Genomic DNA, 20,515 nt, shown 5'->3' with positions numbered 1-20,515 from the left:
AGAAACATGCAGAGAAGTAACGTGGCTTTGTCAGTTAAGTGATTTGGGCATAGATGAACAAAAGCCAATCCAAGTGTTTGAAGGCAACCAGAGTTGTATCAGATTGGCGCAGTCAGAAAGCCAAAATGCACGCACAAAGCACATAGATATCAGAAATCACTTTGTGCATGATATGATCAAGAAAGGACTTGTCAGAATGGACTACTGACCAACCCAAGAAATGATAGCAGACATCCTGACTAAGCCACTAGCAAGAGATAAATTCCAGAGTCTACGAGAAAGTATGAATCTGCTAGACTCGTGCATCCGGAGTTGAGAAGGGGTGTTGGAGTTGGTGCTGTCCAGAGGGGACAGGATGCTGTCCAGAAGGGGTCAAGCTATGACCCAGTGACTCTGGCCTTTCCACCTGTTCTCTCAGTGATCCTTGTGGGGTGTGGCCCTAACCCTTTATCCTTCCCTTCTCCTCTGAGCACTTCCTCTTGTCCTCTGACCACTGACCTGTTAAGATGGTGCACACCAGGGCTCTGATGTCCAGGTCATCTTGAGCACAAGACATGCAGGGCGAGGCAGCTCCAGGGCCTTGCTATCTCTAAGTGTTAGCTGAACCTCTGATCCTAATCAGATGCTGTAAATATACACTCAATGGAACTGTAAGTAAATAACTTCTTTTTGCAACTTAAAAAAAAAGGGTTGGTTTGGTTCTGGAGTCATGCAAAACAGAACAATCTGATTGACTGCATCAATGTCTCCCGGCAGCTTTGCAAGTTTTTTACTTGGACAAAAGATCTCAAAAAAGCCATTGAGGATGCAGCTTGCAGTTTAATTCTTCATCTGCAACCAATTATCATTCCCTTGAACAGCATGTCTATAATACAATATAGTCTAGGAGGGTAGCTCTGAGTAGTTGGGCAAATACGCTCCCAGTTAAAATACTGGGGCCACTACTGCACAGAACACTAACTATAGTTCTTGTGAATGCATTTTCCCATTTTTTATTTACCTGGATATAAAAAAACTTCTTTTCCGCACTCAAAGTTGAACACTTGCAACTAGGATCATACCTTGTGTCTTATCCTGCTCTCACATCCAGAGAAAAAATAGCCAGCATCTCCAAAAACATTGGAAGATCTTACTGAACCAAAAGATCTCACTGAACAGATTTTACAAGGCAAGTTTCTAAATGTTAAAAAATGGCAAAATAAATGAAACTAATTAAGTAACTACAGCCAGGAATGCAAGAGCAGCTCATATGGGCCAGGGCCATCTCTAGACAGAAGCTTCTAGGAAGTCCACAAACAGAGCAAAAAGCCAGCATCTCTTGTCTGCCTTTTCCCTAGGCACCCCCCCCCCCATTCAAATAGTATTACAACTACTGTCTCAAAATCAGATGGTTTCAATTAGTTCTTGTGGCTGTTGATAGACCTGGACTCCATGCATTTTTCTGATCTTCCCTGCAAGCCATCTAAGCCAGGAGATGTCACCACATCATACAACAGTGAATTCTGTAAGAAGGCGTTGAGTGGAAAAGGACTCTTACCGGTTCTGAATCTATTGCCAATCAATTTCACTTAGATAAGTTTTAGGGTTAATGAGAGGAGAAGAAAAATGTTCTCCATCCATAAGAAGCAAAATTCTATAAACTGCTTATTTATTTTTACAATAAAACTGCATCTTTTTTTCGTAAACGTATATTGTAAACTTGCACTGTAAAGCCCCCAAAAGCCACACTTTTTCCAACTCAACAACATCCATGATTTATATATTTGAGATGGATATATTTGAGAACTGTGCATAGTGTTTCAGGTACATCTGCATCATACATTTAAAGGCATTATGATACTGATCAATTCACTCCCGAATTGGCCTTTTCAGCCACACTAGACGATGTTCCAAAATCACCTTTCAGAGCGCGATACCATAGTCTCTTGAGACTGAAGGTTGCCAACAACAGATACTGATCATTTTATTCCCAACTGGTTTAATAACCCCTAGCTCAGAACCTGCCTTTTGCACTGCCATTGCAACTTGAACTTTTTGGTGAGCTACTGCATGGCAATTGCAAGGTCTCCTACAACAAGTTCACTTGCTATTTTATTGCCCACTCACCTCTGTTTGGGAGTTCCTTTTGAAGCAGTCTATTTGGGTTTTCACCATTCTGAATTTCATCACTGCCACCCACAAACTTGGCTACCTCACTACTCAACCATGACTTCAGATAACTGATCAACAAGTTAAATAGCACTGGCCCCAATACAGCTGTTTAGAGGACCTCATACTTACTCTCACTGTGTGAACTATACGTTTGACTCCTATCTTACACTTCCTCCTCTTTAACCAATTACCAAACCAAAAGAAGATCCATCCTCTTATTTTGTAACTAAGTTCACTAAGGATCTTTGAGGACTTTGTGAAAAGTTTTTTGGAAGTCCAAGTAGATAATGTTTCCACATCATCTTACTTAGTAGTTATTTAGGGCCCACTGTGAAGTTGCTAGAACAAAAATTGGGATTTTTATATTGCGTGGGTTTCACAGAAATTCCTGTAAGACACATCAAACATGGCACCATGTCACAATCCCATAAAGCAGGGGTCTCCAAACCCCGGGCCAGATGCGGCCCGCAGCAAACCTCTATCTGGCCCGCGGCCAGCCTTTGATCCCCTGAGAGCCTCTGGCCCAGTTGACCAAACACAACCAGATTTGTGATTGTGGAGTGGGGAAACTGGGGTCCATTTAAGTGTGTGCTTTGTTTCTTAGGCTGTGTTTGTGCTTGGAGAAGTCTTGGACATTTGAGCCCATTCATTTATTCATTCATCTAAGTTCCATCTCTAATGTATTTATTTAAATTTTTTATTTCATTTTTTTTTTCCTGGCCTTCAACACTGTGCCAGATATTTGATGTGGCCCTTTGGCCAAAGAGTTTAGAGATCCCTGTCCTGAAGTGTAGTCTTTGCACATTGAAAAGACAGCTTTTGGCCAGAAAGATAGAAGAAAAACAAACTGGAGACATTGTAACAATTCTGCTTGAAACCAGTCAAGCCTTTTTTATTTTATCTTTTAAAAAAACACCCTTTAATGCTGGAAGTATACATGATTTTTTACACAGGCTACATCTATCATTTTCAGAACCCTCCCCCTAACCCACCCATGGTAATATAAAGATTGGTATGAGTTTTACATAGTATGAGAAATTAAAACAGGCTTCTCAAGACTGTAGGTGACTGCCCCCAACCAGCCCAAGCTATGTCAAGCTGGCTTTGGTAAGCAATAGGTTGAACATCCTTTATCCCCACAGGGAACAATGGTCACTCTGATGTGTGATCAACTAACTCAGTGGAATATTAATGTGTGGCAGTAGGTGAGTTTCACACTGTGGTAACAAACCATTGTCTTTAGAACATTTAACTTTCAGCATTGGACAAAAGTAGCACTGAGGCTAGTGTTGGGTCACTATCTCTTCTGTGACCCCAGCAAAATCTATGCCATTGTCTGTGTTGAGGCACGGATGCACATCATGGCCTGTTATTGGCCATAGCACTTTGGTAGTTTAGAAAGCAGACCACGTCTAGCGCACTCAGTCTGCTCTGTTGTAAAGATTCTATCAAGAACAGACAAGTGGGGAAGGAAAGAGGAATTCTTAGTTTTTTTCTGCTGTGGGAATTGCTTCACATCTAATAAAATAGAAAATGAAGGGCACTTGGGACTGAGCATCAGTGAGCTGGGGGGAGATTGTGGAGGTGTGAATCAATTATTCTCTATACCAAAACCGCCATCTGTTTGGGCACTGTGTTGTAGTCCCTACCATACACATATTTAAAAGGGTGGAGAGGTACAGGACTGGACACCTACATGTTGAACTGATACTGTGCTAACAATTATTAAACATATAAGTGAATGAGAGAGGGGGGAGGGGGGCATGAAGTAAGGAGTTACTCTCAAGGAGGTTTCCAAACTGGATTCCTATCTATTGATAATAAAACAATCAAGGATACATCTGAAAGATGACTAGAACATGCAGCTCAGCGCTAAAAGGCCAGTACCTAGCTAAGTAGTGGCCAAAACTGCTTGTCTTTAGGGGAAAGTGCAGCCAGCCTTCAAGTACTCATTTTCAAACAGAAAATTAGGATCTGGACTTCTCAGGCCTTCTAAAACACAAGTCAATATCTATACAGAATATTGCAAGAAGCATGCAGATTTAACTTAAGCAAAGTACTAAGATTCAGTTCATGGGAATCTAAATGAGGCAAATCTTAATTCACAAATGTGTACACTAGGGAGGCTCTTCCAAAGCCAGAGACTTTTTAAGGACCTATCTTGGTTAACTTTCTGTTCTAGGACCAACAAACAGTAAAGATGAACTGTTCTATAGATTATGTTCTGTTACAGAATCATGGTGAATCCACCCTAAGTTACATGTTTCTGAAAATCTTAGCCAAAAGCTCTTCCATCTTTGCCTAGTGTTAAACATATTCATAATTGTGGACAGGAGGCATGTTCTGCATATTCATACCCTAGAAATTAAACACAAGTATATACTTTTATTTTATGCTGGTTCTTTTCAATATACATAAGTTATGATCAGGAAAGGATCAGGCCCCACCTACCACTTACACATAAAGGGACAAGTGTTGAAAAACCACACACTTGCACATTTCCATATTCAGTGTCACATGCCTGCATGCTGTACTTGAGTACAATGTACTTTGAAAATAAAAAGTACATTTCTCATGAAGCAGCCCTTAGCGTAATGCAATAATACTTCCAGGTTGAGAGGCTCTAGGTTTGATGTTATTAGCACCCACTAGAGGGTAACCATCCTGGGAGCCATCATCTACTACAGCTAGAGAATCATGGTAGGATAGTACAAGGGTCCTATTTGCCAGTACAGCAACAAATACAACTGTGCAAGCTATTCTTGAAGAGGAACTAGTAACTGCCAGCAATCGTCCTGACATAATCCCTGCAGTAATTTAAGTTCTTACAGCTGAGCAGCAATGGGTTCACTGAATGCTACAGCCTCTCTATTTATTAGTCTGTAGTACTGAAAAATACAAAGACAGCTGTCTGCACAGCAGAGGGCACACTGACCTTCACTAGTACATGGATAATGTGCATGACCTCAAGAGGTGCTACGTAACACCTGCAGCCAGACAAGGGAAAACTACAACAGCAGAGTGTGAGTTCAAGTAAGCAGCAAGAGGCACTAACCATGGATAGAAAGAGTCACCCATCAATTGGACGCCCTTTTGCATCTAGACATGTATTGTGGAATCAAATTGCTTATTAATAGCACCCCTTAGATCACTATTATAGTTAAATATACAATATGGCACATGACATTTACTTCAACCCAAACAGTAGCCTTCCCTATTTTCACTTCTTTTGCTACCGGCTTCACTTTGCTACAAGCTAAGAACAGATTTTCTCTTAGACCCCTGAAGGCAGGCTCATGAGCACCATCAATTTATAAATCTTCCTTTCTCTGCATCTCCATTTGGTTTGACACCATTCACTTGAAAACTTGTTCAGCGCGCACACACACGCACACCCCAGCAGGAATGACAAAAACAACACAGAGGCAAAGGAAGGGATGAGAACTTAGCTATGAAAAGGTGCGCAGGGAATGAGTTGCCAAGGAACAGTAGCTGAGCTGCCCCACATGGAAGCCTGTCTCTCTTACTGCTCTTCTTTGGAAAAGACACAAGTTGGAATGTATGGTATCCCAGATACATTTTTTTTTTTTAAATAAAGCCAGCCTTATGAAAAACTTTAAATAAGCTAATTAAATATTTTGGTAATAAAATGGGGAATGTTGAATGGCATAAAATGAAGACCATGGAGGGACTATGGCTTTTTTCTGAGATAATTGGAAGGAATCCAGCCTTCCCAACACGGCCCTCCAGCGAGGACCTTGCAAAACCACCAGCCACTGCTGTTCTTCTCACGGACTTCGAACAAGGTCCCTTCTTTAAAGCTGCTGGTTTCTTCATCTCCTTCAAAATCGGCCACTGCCACATAAAGGGCTTCTCTGGAGACATCTGAGCTGGTGATGGGGGTGGACATCCTCTCCAGAGGTTTGGGCACTGCCTTTGAGCCACTTTTCACTTTGGTGTCATCAGGGCATGGAGCTGGGAGGAAACCTTTGGCTTTTGGGGGAACCAACATGGGCCTGCCAGGCACTGGGGTAGCTCTGACTTCAGGCACTTCCCGCTGTGGGGCTTTTGGCTCTGGAGAGGGGGCAAATGAAGATGCAGGTGATGGCCCAGATGGTTTCTTTGGAGGCGGTGGCCTCCTGGGTGGTACTACAGGCCGTTGCGGTGGTTCCCTGGAAACTGGAAAGCTGCTCTTGGGGTCAGTCTCCCCAGACTTGGAGGAGCCAAATGGAGTTTTGGGTAGAGGAGCCTCCTTAAACACTTGACTGTCTGGTCTGGATGGAGGCCTAATTTCTGAGTTTGGTCTTTCCTGAGATCTGACAGATGCTTCCACTGGGAGCACATTGTTGCTGAAGTTGTTCTCACTGGCAACGGAGTCCTGTTCAGAAGGTTTCTCTTGAGCCTTTGCTGGCCTGAGCTTGCTCCTCAAATTGCAAATGTCTAATTTATCATCTGCCTGAGGGAGCTCTGTCCGAGGTGCTGCTGCTGGCTTGGGTCGGATCTGAGGTTTTGATTTCAAGAAGGGGTTTTGAGTAACGGGCTCAGGTTTCTCCTCTGGGAGCTCAACTTTTGGCTTCGCTTGCTTGACTATGGGCCGGAGGTTTGGTTTCTTTACCTCTTTGGGCGACACTTTGTGCCCACACTCTAATCCCATTTCATTTTTCAACTGGAATAATTTCCCCTTCTCTGTTTTGAGCTCTGGTTTTTTGGTGTCCCTTGGAGGGACTGTCTGCTTTGGGGGAATAACTGGCAAAATCATGCCAGGAGGCTTAGGAGGTGGCCTCTGTTCCAGTCGTTGCCTTTCCATCAACTCCTCTTCAGATTTCATGATGGATTCCTTCCTAGGTGGGAGGCTAGGTTTCTCCTCTGTGTCCCGATCAGCTATCTCCTCATATCCCACACTTAGGGTTGCTTCGCTGCTCTCAGAAGTAGCACCCTTGGAGACCTCCTTCCCTTTCCATTTCACTCCACAGTCTGCATCATTAGGTGGCGCTTCAGGAAGAGGCCTGGATGGTCCAGGGGCTTCTCCATTAGAATTGCTCTCAACTGTACTATCGCTAAGTCGGAGCTGTGCCATCTCATTGGGCAGCGGTGCCAAGAAATTTGGTCTGGACGCATTACTAGTTTTCTTGTATTTATCAATAAAGGTAGCTGGTGCCCAGCCTTCCTTCTCCTCGATCTGAATGTACCACCAACCACTTAGGTTCTTCTCAATCACCTGGAGAAGGAAACAAAACCACCATGCCTTATAATTTCATCATCATCATCTTCACCTAGTCAGCAGTAGAAAACACAGTAACATAATTGTGTGCCACATCTCAGATCACTGGCAGTATACTCTCAGCTACCTTTATTGAAAAATCAAGCTTCTGCATTCTTCTTATTCAACTGGAGTCAGGTCACCATTCACACAACACTATAGTTATGCAGGATGGCCAAGAGGAGAGTTTACTAGCTTCAACTCTGCAGCATTGTGGCATGAGATCGTAAAGGATTCAAGTCCTGTTTTGGGAACTCATATTTTTGGCTCACGAGATGATGCAATGTTATGCTTCAAAAAAATAAGAATGTTTATTTTAGTTTGTTCCCTTGATTTTGTAGCGATCTTGCTGCCTTTAGTATACCTTGGCACAACAAAGCTGAAGAACTGCTTGAATTTGCATCTCCTTCCTTGATATTTATAGTCCTACTCTTTTGCTTCAACTCTGCCCTTGCTACTGACTCTCTCTAGGTATTCAAGGAGTCAGAGAACTGCTTCATATACGGTGCACCCCTAAGGTATTTTGTGAGTACACACTTTCAAACAGGCATGTGCCAGGACCCATTAACAACTGCAAGACCTTGTCACTCAGCAGCACAGCTAGGTTTCCCCATGTCATGTCTGCAACAACTCAGAGGCTGACAATGCAAAGCCATACTATATTCACGTATTTCCACGTGACTCATGCTAGTAAATCAGAGCCATTACTCTGCACTGGAGTGTCTGTGCATGCACACTGTCAGTAGTAATAGTAATCACCTTCCAAGTTAGCTCACTCCTATATGCAACCAAGGTGTGATGCAAGAATCTGATTGGGTGAGAAAATCTATACCATGACCACTAGATGTCAGTATTTAGCCATCTATGACGCCCAGGAGGACATAAAGCTTTAAAAGGCAAATTTGAACTTTAACATCATTAACTTTTCTGGACTTAAAAATGTAAAAGTAGTTATGAGAAAAAAAGAACAACTTCCAAATGCAGGGGCAAGGGGGAGGGAAATGACAGCTCACACTCCCACAACAGCTTTCAAAATCACAACATGTGGTCTTGTTTAAGGAGAGATCGCATATATCTGCCCACTGTGCTGCAGAAAACTTCTTCTCGGGGCCTACAGGCTGACCAGGGGTGTGGGCTCTCTTGCACTCTCTTTAAAATATAAACAACTGCCCCAGTCAGACTAGAATATTGGAACGTCTCTTAGAGGTCCACACAAAAGGGATGAGGGAATTGTTCTTTGATCGTTTGGACTTGAACAGAAGTGCAACTGTCCTACTTTTCCATCACCAGCCAAGGGAAGCAGCTCCTTCTCTCTCTCTCCCCCCCCCCCAACCTGGAAGGCACCTTCCACCCCCTGCTTCATATGTATTTACACATTTTTATATCACCTTTCCTCCAAGGAGCTCAGGGCAGTGTACATAGTTCCTCCTCTCCTTTTGAACTCACAACAACCCTGTTAGGTAGGTGAGGCTGAGAGAGAGTGACTGGCTCAAGGTCATCCAGGAAGCTTCATGGCTGAGCAGGGGATTTGAACCTGGATCTTCCAGGTCTAAGTCCCAACTCCCAAACCACTACATCATCCTGGCTCTCGGAGCCATTACTCTGCACTGCATATATTTATTATACTCCGCACTCTTCCCCCGACAAGAGCAAGATGGCAGAGAGCCTCTCATCCTCAAGGCACCCTGACTATCTAGTGATATGCAATGAATGTGGGATGAGCCTCAATGAATAAAGCAACCTTAAAATTAAAAAAAATATATTCTTATAGATATAAAGGGCTCTTGGTCTTTTCACAGTGAGCCACATGAAGTCTGAAGAAAAGCCAAGCAACATCCTGCCTCTCACCTCTACTTTTAGTCCGGCTTGGAAGCTGATGCCATCAGGGATAGTCGTCTGGAAGTCAGCAATAGTGTAATATTCCTCTTCCACTTGGGGAGGTACAGGAGGCTTTGGCAGGTTGAGGCCTCGTGGCTGTCACAGCAACAAACACAACACACATCAGCCTACTCCCACCCAAGGAAGACAAGCTGCAGTATACCCACAAGGACTGAAAGGGCACCAGTGGTTCTATTGATTATGCAGGGCAGGCATACTGAGCAGCAGATAAGCCAATTCTTCGGTGTTCCTGCACAAAATGTAGCTCAACAAGGTGATTCTAACAGAAGCTGCTAGCATGGTGCACTCCAGATATTGGCAGCATCTCAGAAGGATGGCAATATTTCCTTCGCTAATCTGCAATTTCGATGGTGAAGTTGTATGAAATATACGCCTAATGGTTTCCAGACACATACGCAAAAAGTGGACATTTCCCCATTACGGAGAAATATGGTAGCAGTGGTCTGCCCCTTTCCTAAACATCACTACCTAAGTATTTTAAGAGAGAAAAACAGCAAGTCGCACATGTATGTACACAACAGAACTGACATGGCACACATGTTTTTGGCATATGAGACAATACTCCCTCCGAGTTCTCTTCTGACCACCCCAGGTCTCACTTTTTTTGTTCTGTATACTTGGTTCTATTAAATCTCAAATCAAAAAGTGCACTAAGATCTCCCAAGCAAAGACAGTTGGGACAATACTTACTATTGTGAGATCTCGACGAGGAGGGGGCCTCTGCCTCATCTTTGGTGACTCTGCCAAGAAATTGTTCCATTGTGATTCAAAGATAACAAAATCTGCTTTAGAAGGTTACAAAGTCAAAAAAGACTTCCCTGGAAGGTTAACCCACTTCATCCCCTCTGGCTAATTCTCACAGTGTGTTTAAACTAGGTTGCTCTCCTCCCCAAATTAAATTCTATCAGTGCTTCTTTCATTTGGTAATTAGAGACTCTGGTCGTCCCCCAGGATCCTTCACCAGATGCCAATGAATTTTTTAAAAATAGAGAAAAGCATTCCATCAGGACACAACTAGGTGGGGCAAAGAAAGCTATTGGTTGAGCAAATGAGGGTTTCCTGACACAACGAACTTATACTCCATGTTTGGATCATCTGGGTTCCTAAATGCACCCACACTGAACACATCTGCCAAGGAAGTTGAGCAATGCTCCACTCAAGTAGCAGGAAATGTTAGGGTAAGAGTGCAAGCAGTCATGAGACAAACCAAATATGGGTAGGAGTTAAGCTATTGCCTGTTTCTCTACCCAGTACATCCCTTTCAAGGAAGAACATGATGTGCGGAAAAAAATATAGCAGGTAAGATAATAATCAAAGGAGAACCCCAGAACTCACTCTCAATCTTGCTGAACTGTATTAAACACATAAACCAGTGATTTTCAACCTTTTCCAACACACAGAACACTCACAAGGCACACATCACTTTTTTGACACTGCCAAGGCACACTGCACTGCCAGCAGGTGGCTCACATCCCCCAATGGCCCTACTAATAAATGGCCCTCCTCCAAATTCCAGCGGCACACCTGTGGACCATTTGGGCCACGGCACAGTGGTTGAAAATCACTAACGTAAACCATTCTTTCCCAACTATAAACTAAAGAGGTCATGATGCTTGAGAGTTTTGCAGGCTGTACTGTATTCTGCCTGACCAGCTTTACTCACAAAGCATCCAACACCTTGAGGATTACTGCTTCCAACTTACTTCGTCTAAGGTCCACATTTGGCAATGGGCGACTATCAAATCTTCCATCTTTTTGGCTGCCAGGCCCATCCTTGTCTCGGCCTCCTGAGTTCTGCTGACGGGATATTCCATCCAGATCCAGTGCATACGAGTGGGTAGAAGTCGCAGATCCCGGTTTTGGTGAAAACATGTCACTGCTCCCTTTTTTGAGGTATGATGCTGGGGCCCAGCCCTCCTGGCCCTGATGCCTGAAACAATACAAACTTGTGGTTGATTATATCATTTGGACTGTCTTATCCTAGTCACAAATCTTCAGGTAAAGCTAGCCTAATCCACTGCAGTATTTGAGAGGCAAAGCCCACTTCAGATGTTAACCAAATTGTGTGGAATGCCGTATAGGAGGAGGGCAGGGCAGCAAGAACATACCAATAAGCTCTGTCCCCACACTAACATGGTCTCAAATTCCCCCTCCCCACCACCACTAGAACAGTGTTTCTCTGCAGCAACAAATGTTGCATTTTAGGAGACATCCTTCCCATGATAAAGAACACTGAACACCCAGAGATTTTTTTAACCACAGGGAGGATCATTGCCTGGGTACAGCATTTGTTGCTGCAGACAAACAGTGACAAATTTTCTGCTCTCCTGAGGGGCAGGTCTTTGCAGGAGCTTATCAGGACACTCTCACTGCCTCCCCCACCAGGAGTTCTCCTATGCAGTTTGGATAACATCAGAACAGGGCTGGTTGCATGTTCCAAGTTAAATACTGATATGAGACTGAACAACAAGAAAGGGACTTTTTGTTTCAACTTTCCAGATATGGCAACTGACAAATGCTTCAGTTGCTATAGGGTACCTATATAGGTACCTTGCAAGATTTCACAGCCTTACAAAATATGAATGCAAGGACAATCTGTGCTTCATTCTGAGAGAAAGGTGTAAAGCAGAGCATGTACAGTACCCATACTGTGTTCTAACTAGCTTCTGAATCAGAATGGATTGCGACCGACAAACAAAGCAAGGCTAACCCAGAACATAGGAGTCCAACCAACTCTGACAGGCACTACTGAGTATGATCATTTGCTATATTTCCACTATACAACACATTTTACACTGAAGTGTAAAGTTCCAATGACATGCAGTGGCCTTCTGTCTGACTTTTTCCCCAAAGGAGTACAGTAGTGTTTAATTCCCCTAATGTGCTCATAGCCCTGTCTTAATGTGTAAAGGTTTGTATAACCACATGTCCTGCAAGTGTTCCCTTAACACATGAGAGGTGGCCTCCTCTTTTTTTCACTGCATACACCTTGTGTATATGTGCCACAAAGATCCAGGGCAGGAATCAAATTATGGGAGAATAAGTGGGCGATCTGAAATTAAATCCACAAGCGTGACTCATCCCATTTAGCCACTTGGTAGCTCTTCTAAGCACCAAGAGGCAAAGAGAGGTGAAACAAAAGTGAAGGGCCAGAGTCCCTCTGTAATTTGACCACTGATCAAGACTCAACTGTGCCTTGCATTGCAATGCAGAAAAAAAGCAGAATTTTGGATCTCACTTGTTACAGAAAACAATGCAGGAATACATGGCAGAAAGAAGTGTCCTCACTTTTCTGAAACACATGAGGCGTTACTTCTGAGTTTTTCAGCTATTCCCTGGATAATATAAACCAGTGGTTCCCAAACTGATGGGTCACAACCCATCACGGGAACTGGTGGCAGCCCATTCCCTCTTAAAGGGAGTAGCTCAGCAAGGATCACAAACCGGAAGTAGGTCATGATTGGATCAAGGAACCTTTCTGAGCAGCGGGGAGGCCTGCAAGGGGGGGCTGCAAGCCCCCCGCACCTTCTGGATGGCCAGCACTACCCCCAGGTATATTAGGAAGCCCCTTGTTTGCAGTAGTGCCACGATCACTGCAGTGCTGTTGCTGCCACCCCCACCCCTGCACATTCTTACAGGGTTCCCAACTTCTGAAGAGAAATTCGGGAACCACTGATTTAAACAATCCTAATTCTTTAAGGTGTATCAGTTTAACACCTTTGCTTAAAACAGGGCCATAAAAAATCCACTTAATAAAAAAATTCACTGTTATGCAGAAATCAAGAGCACGTGCCACAGAACATAAACTGATGCCAGTCACAGGGGACTGTCACCAGAGTGACCAAAGACAAAGATGCTGGCATCAGATGATACCAGATGCTGTGCCTTTAACCTGTTTTTATGACCTCTGTCCACCACCCTGGAAAAATTTACATTGGTAGCAGTATAAACATCTTTAAAATAGAATACATTTAAACATCCTTAAATAGAATACAATAAAAACCTGGAGCTCTTCCCTAATGCACACCTCCTCCTCTCAAGAGTGCTGAAAACAGTGACTGCCAAGACTTTGCCAAACAACTGCAGTCTATTATGTGTCTTGCCCTTGTACTATGAAGCATCTGCTTCCTGATCCCTGACAGACAGTACCTGATCTTCCACCAACCCTCCAGGTTTTTCTGGATCACTTCCACCACAGCCCCTTTGTCCAGGTTCATTTCATCTTGGTCCCGAGCAGTGTAGGGGTAAATGACCATATACTTCTCTTCTGTTTAAAGCAAAATACAACAAAAAGGTAAGCAATGATTCTAGAAGACCAAAGCTTGTTCGAAGTCCAAACTATGTTGAAAATCCTTAAGTGTTAGTTGCCGTAGCATTGCCCAAAAATGAGTGCATGGCACCGGGAGATCTGCAACAGTGTCATACAAAGTTCAGGATCTTATCCAAGTGACACAGGCTACAGAAAATCCCGCACAACCTTCTAAGTCAAGCTTGCACAACTTGTGACCCACAACACAGCCTGTCAGGTCCTTCTGGTGGGCCTGACTACTGCCCCCCTCCCCTTTTTTTTCAGGCAGATAGGAGGTAACCTGGCAGGTAACAATTCACCACTGGTGCACCATCTTTGGTTTGGCAGATCACAATTTCTGCAGTCCTGTTCTAAATGATCTACTTTTCCATCAGCCTCAAGTATCAGATTCCAACACATTATGCAGATGCTACAGCCAGTAACTTGACCCATCTACTCACATGAGCAGTGCAACATGACAGAAAACTCAAAAGATTGTTTCTCTTCTATGAACAGGGAAAAATAAACACACTGAGCAGATATTTCATAGGCAAGGCAACTTCAGGAACAGCTGCACCACACTGCACAGGATCACATCCCTGCTCATTTTCTCTATTTCTCCTTGCACCGGGTGATGCCGTCTTCAAATAAATACGAGTGCATACGTACTTTACCTCCTCTCCCTACATCCTGCCAATCTTCCCTATATCTTATATTCTCATGAATACTGAGTTATTCTGGTACTGTCACAATGTGTACTTCTAACAAAGTCACAAAGCTCTTAAAAGATTTTCAATCACATTAAAGAAGTTACAGTTTCAAAGAAGTTACACTGTATGGATCTCTCTCTCCAAAGTGGGGAAAATACCAGCTATGGCCAGGTGGAAGTATATAAATATCAATGTAAGCAGAAGTGCAACGGTTCTACTTTGTAAGAAGAAAGCAAGAAACACACACACAACATTCGACAGCCACACTGATACTACATGGAGCAAACAATGATCTCTTTGTCCTATGCCCAGGCCTATTGGTCCCTTTGAAAACATGGTGAAAATATTTTACCACCAGTTATTTATTTCAATATGTCTAACAATAACTAGGATTATCTATGCCGGATATTTGAAAATGTCTATATCCTCAACTGGAACAATTGTTTAGGCATTAGAAAATTCTGAGACAGACACACTGTCAGATAAAATCCATACTCAAAAAGGATTAACTAACTTGTAGCATTTTAATTTTGTTACTGGAGTGCAAATTTTAATGTAAAATGTATTGAAGGAAGTTTCTGTGATGTCTTTACTGTTTCATGGAATTTATATAAGTAGTAAACCTTATCTGCAGGTTCAGCGACTGCGGATTTTGAGGGGGCCGAGACCACGGCTGGAGGGCCTGAGAGGACCTCCTGGACACAATTGGAAATGACTTCCAGTCACATCCTCTGAGGTCCTCCTGCCACAGATTTAATTATCCACTGAATTCTGTATCTGTGGGGGGCCCTGGAACGAATTTGCTCCCATAGGCACCAAGGGCCCACTGCATCTCATTGGACCCAGCAATTCTGTGATGGTTTACTAGGGAGTAAGTTCAAAACTCATTGCAAACAGTCAGTGCCCAAATCAGTCTCACACTAAGTTCTGCAGAAGAGCATAACTTTGTGTCATAAGACATTTATCCAACAAGCAATAGAAACAGGAAGAAGACTGGTTGGTGTATGTGTGCATGCAGAGCTCACAAGCGCGAAAAGTCATAAATGTGCGAAGGCACAGCCAGTACTACAGATCAGGAAACACAAAGGTGGATCCCAAAGGTGAATAATTATATACACATGCAGGCATGCAAATACCACATGCAGAAACAGAGACAAAACAGAACATCCAAAGCACAAAACAAGTTCATCAGAAGAAACCTCCACCGCATCCACCTTGACCCCATCCACTGGTGTACAAGTCCCCAAGAGTCCGACGGCGGCCCACATGTCTCGGAAGAGACCAATATCTCCACGGGACTGGGAGAAGCATGTTGGGGAAGTAGGAAAGTGATTTAAGAGGATACAAGGAAGAAATCCTTCACATCTTCAAGTAGCAGCCTTAGAACCATAGAGAGACACCATGTTTTGCTCCTTGCCAGTTTCAAAGACTGTCCTGAGTGTCCTGAGAAACACTTAAACCAGTGCTTCTCAAACTGTGGGTTGGGACCCACTAGGTGGTGACGAGCCAATTTCAGGTGGGTTCCCATTCATTTCAATATTTTATTTTCAGTATATTAGACTTGATGCTACCATGGCAAGTGACTGGAAATTGGGGAAATGTTAAGATCTGTACTTTTAACAGGCTACTCTGTATATGCTTTTAACAATGACAGTCAATGGGACTTACTCCTGGGTAAGTGTTGGTAGGATTGCAGCCTAGAATTGTTAAAAATTTTCCTGCTTGATGACATCACCACCAATCATGACATCACTTCCAGTGGGTCCTGACAGATTCTCATTCTAAAAAGTGCGTCCCGGTGCTAAATGTTTGAGAACCACTGCCTTAAAAGATTAATTCTATTTCTAATATTCCTTAACCTAAATGATGAGTATCTGCACCTCTAGTTCCTGAAAATTAACAGCCTGAAAATGTATTGCACCATGGACCTGCAAAGGGCCTAACAGAACTCCTGAAAATAGGCTTAACAGATTGACAATAATGATTCTTGCTAGACTTTTTTCAATCGCAACTCACAAGGCTGCCATGGGAAAGACCTAGGAAATATCCTGAGGATATCTAACACTGTAGTATTGCTAAAAGGGAAGTGAATGTAATGCCAGTGAGCTTAATTTAATCTGCTATTTCCAATTCTAACTGTTATAATAACTACTATTCAAGGTCAATGGACAGGGACAGGCTTTCCCAAACTGTGGGTAGCAACCCACAGCTGGATCATGAGCCCATGAGAGGTAGGTCGCAAGCTGGGCCCTCCCACCTGCCCTTACATCCAAATAGCTCCAAATGGGAGCCATTCCGAAGGAGCCATTCCAATTGGGAGCCCTGGAGAGGTCTCCCAGGTTGCAACAGGCCGGCGACGCACTCTACTGGCTTCTGAGGACTTCAGAATGTCTGGTTTGCCTCCAAAAACCAGAAGTGGCTTTTGGAGATTTCTGCAGGGTATTCTGAAGCCCGCAGAGGACAGTAGAGTGAGTTGCTGGCCTGGTGCAACCCAGAAGAGGCCTCCCACCAGGAGTGTTGCAACTCACCACAGAAGACGAGATGGGTCGCAGTGCCAGTAAGATTGGGAAGTGATGGACTAGGATAAGAACAGCTGTCCTGCTTGGCTTTGTCCACCCAAAGCCACCACTTAGGAATTCATATAATAATAACTAGGTATTTTAGGTATATAAGGAATCTAATTCAGCAGGTGTTCTTCCTGCTGACAGTTTGTGTGGCTTATGATAATAGCATGAAGACTTGGATGCTAAAGTCTGAGAAAGGATGTAGCTCAATCAAGTTCATTAACACCAGCAAATATCTCGGCCAATGATATCAGGGTCAGGTGGTTTCAGTCCTCATGAGACTTGAACTAAGAAGAGATAAAATCCTAGATTATCTCAAAAGAGCACACTTTTCTCTAGGTGTTGGGTTTTTTTCTTCCTGCACTCTATGCTGCAAAATTTTAACTGGACTGAAATGGTTCAAAAGAATACACTGAGAACAACTGGGGTTATTCTGTAGAGTCTTGGGTGGTTTTCTCACCTTCTTCAGGCTGCATTGAAAATTCATCCTGGACTCCATCCTGAGCTTCTAGGCATGTAGCTGGGACCCATCCTTGCTCATCTGATGTGCTCACAAACCACCACCCTAAAAATAAGGAACGGAAGTGTCAGCCAGAACAGGTGTGTAAGATGGAGATCCACATTCAGAGCTATTCCACATACCATGTAAGACTGTATAACTAGTATGCTAGTTAAAAACTCATCAAGTCAGACAGGTGAATGGTGACAGATTGAGTGTTCCAGACTGGGCTCTTTTCTCACCTCCGCTTCCTTTCTTTTTGTCTCACACTCTTCATTCATCACTGAGACAATTACCTTGAGCAGGGCTAGGCCAGCTTTGTCAAGCATGGCTCTACTTCCTTGTCTTTCTCCATCCACATATAGCCTCTGAGCCCTGAGGAGGAAATAAGGACCACTCTACCCCTGACACCCTCAATTTTGCATCTCCTGGGTTGTGCAGGGTGGAAAAGAAATACTTCCAAATCTCTCCCTCATTCTCCTTAACTCAGCTAGGAAGGGAAGGCAGGGAGAAAAATATTCTGATTCACTCAATGTCAGGGATGGCTGGCAGTTTTTGCCTCTACTGTCAGTTGCCATCACATAGTATTTTTCTCCATAGGAATGCATGGCAGCTATTTGTTTATTTGGGTGAAAAGAAAGGTGTACACTCACTGGTACCATGAGATGGGGAAGGAAATAAAACTTGTGCCTGCCCCTAAAGATTCCCACTTTTGAAGTATGAAGCAGATTTTTTGGGTTCCATTCACATAACATAACAGAAAACTGTGAAGATCCAAGCCAATCCCTACTAGCAAAGCCCTTCCTCGGATCATTTTTTGGTCATTCTAGTAGTATGATAAAATATTGGGAACTGGCTTCTACACACATAGATTATTCTAATTCTTTCATTAGATGTCTTCTGTATTTCCTTCAACCTGAATAATAAATCGAGTCAATTAATACAGCAATTTCATTTATCATGCAACTGTCTTTTTATGCAAATTCAGAAAGTATAAGAAGAACAACTCTGAATGAAAGTCTAAACCTTTCAAGAGAACATGTGCAAAATATTTGACCTCTGTATGTCACCAAAGCAAATCAAGGTAATTTATAAGATATGAAAACTTTTCAAGGAGAACAATAAGTAATTTAAATTTATCCATAAAAATTCAGAGCAGCATGCTTTGGAATAATAGCACTGTGTGACCGCTTCACAATGGGTAGTTTGTGGATAGAAAGTTTAGCAGCTAGTAAGCAGCTATGTATAGATATTATTTAAAGTCACATTTACAGCAGCAGTTAATTTGCTTCATTTTGCTAAAAGAAAATTGCCTACCAGCACAATGTCATGTAAGTTGCCCCATTGTTAAAACGTGAATCAAAAGCTATTTTCAAAGTTCAGTTTTTATTTTAGTTAATAAGTATGATGAACATAGGAAGCATTATTTATTTGAAAATGAAGTTTTATTCAGTACTTATTTTCCCTATCGTACAAGTCACTAAATGAATTAGAATAGTTGTAGGAACATGAACAAATTATTTTTTTGTCTACCAAAAAAGCTAGACAGGCAACTATGAATGGCATCCTCCCCTGTATTAATCCAATATTGAGGCTCTGAAATGGAACCTTGAGCCTAGATAACCTGCTGCCAAGGTCAATGCATCATGCAGGCAAGTGATTTGTGGACTGGGATTGAAAAAAGAACTGTTTAAGTAGCCCTTTAACCTAGCATGCATCTAGATTAGCGACAGGTTCTCACAAACCAATCATTGCAGATACATACGTGACAGCCTGCCAATGGTCTCCTCCAGCCTCTTGAACAATAGGCAAGTCTCAGTGAACCTCTGATAAACAGGATACCCTTGTTACAAGTTCCATTATCAAGACATACATCAAGGTTTATGTTTCAGCTGAACTCACCAGATTCATTCTTCTCAATTATGTCCACCACTTGACCTGCACACAAGCTGATCTCAGAGCTCTCTTGCTTTTGATAATCTGCCACTACCACAAACTGCTCCAGGACCATGGGATCTGCCAAAGCCAAATCTCCACCTGGATTATAGGAAACAAGATACAATGGTTTCATCACTATATGCCTGAGGTATTCAATCTGCGCGTCCCGCCTCCCTAGTGAGGCGTGGCTAGCCTCCAGGGGCATCGCCAGGCATCTCGAGGAGAGAGGTGGCCAGCAGCTGCTCTGCTGCTGAGCTCTGCTCAGCTCAGCTGCACTGGCTGCCTCCTGACTTGCTGCTTTTCCGAGGCTGAGAACGAGGTGGGTGGGGCAGTGTGAAACATGGTGGGGCGAGGTAGGGGAGAAGGCTGGCTGGGCAGGCAAGCAGAGGTGCTGCATCTCATCATGGAGCTCTCTCCATGTGCAACCTCACCTCAAGGACTACATTTCCCAGTGTGCCCCCCCACCCTGCGCATCATGGGATTGGTCAAGGCTGCTTGGGAAGGAAGGAGCCAGCCTGCTCCTAGTGGGGGGGGAGGGCTGTCCAAATGCCCCAGCCTGCATCCCTCCATCTTGCCTTTGGAGGGCAATCTCCATCTGCATGATGGGTGTATGTGTTTGGGTGTATGTGTGTGAGCAACCCCCATCTATTTTGGGGTGAGTTGTAATCTTACTCTGTGTGGCTGCAATCCTTTCCACACTTTCCTGGGAGTAAGCCCCATTGACTCAAACAGAGCTTACTTCTGAGTAGACCTACATAAGCTTGGGGTCTGTGTCAGCTTAACCCAGGATCCTCAGCTTTCTCTTTTTCCTCCCCCTTCAAAAAAGAAAAAAAGCCACTCTCGATGGCTTTGTCTCCAAAAATTGATTAAAAATAAAAAAAAATCCCCATTCCTTTTCAGCCATCCCTTTTTCCTCCTGCCTCCTTTTTTGGGGGGGCGGGGGTACTCTGTTGACTGCTATTGTAAGACAAAAGGCACAATCCTAGCTAGGTCTACTCAGAATAAGTCCTATTGTGTTCAATGGGACTTACTCCCAGGAAAGTGGGGTTAGGATTCCAGCCAAACAGTCTCTGGGTCTCAGTTTGCATCAGTTTGCAATTAGCAGATACACATAAAACTAAGTCTTCCCCTCCTGCAAATTCATCACTTCCCCCCTCCCTTTCCAAAACCCTCCAGGTGTGTTGCTAGCAAACTCAGGACACAATC

At 43.4% G+C, this 20,515-nt stretch overlaps 1 protein-coding gene across 2 annotated transcripts in view; it reads right to left on the bottom strand.

Moving 5' to 3' along the window:
• Nucleotides 1–3,119: 3,119 nt before the first annotated feature.
• Nucleotides 3,120–20,515, bottom strand: part of SH3PXD2B (SH3 and PX domains 2B) — a 151,030-nt gene continuing 133,634 nt past the window's right edge. Inside the window, exons 7-14 of one of the 2 annotated variants that reach the window (XM_066617240.1) lie at nucleotides 19,274–19,408; nucleotides 17,333–17,437; nucleotides 15,508–15,606; nucleotides 13,460–13,577; nucleotides 11,014–11,240; nucleotides 10,001–10,050; nucleotides 9,260–9,385; nucleotides 3,120–7,369 (exon numbers count right to left, since the gene is read on the bottom strand). In XM_066617240.1, coding sequence (XP_066473337.1) covers nucleotides 5,843–7,369; nucleotides 9,260–9,385; nucleotides 10,001–10,050; nucleotides 11,014–11,240; nucleotides 13,460–13,577; nucleotides 15,508–15,606; nucleotides 17,333–17,437; nucleotides 19,274–19,408 — 2,387 coding nt within the window. In that variant the 3' untranslated portion in view covers nucleotides 3,120–5,842. The remainder of the gene's footprint in view (nucleotides 7,370–9,259; nucleotides 9,386–10,000; nucleotides 10,051–11,013; nucleotides 11,241–13,459; nucleotides 13,578–15,507; nucleotides 15,607–17,332; nucleotides 17,438–19,273; nucleotides 19,409–20,515) is intronic. The other variant, XM_066617242.1, reaches the window with a different exon arrangement.

This window comes from Tiliqua scincoides, chromosome 2 (genome assembly GCF_035046505.1).
Source record: "Tiliqua scincoides isolate rTilSci1 chromosome 2, rTilSci1.hap2, whole genome shotgun sequence".
In the NCBI taxonomy this organism is placed as follows: Eukaryota; Metazoa; Chordata; class Lepidosauria; order Squamata; family Scincidae; genus Tiliqua; species Tiliqua scincoides.
Note: the sequence above shows the minus strand (reverse complement) of the source record. Positions and strands in the feature narration are given on the sequence as shown.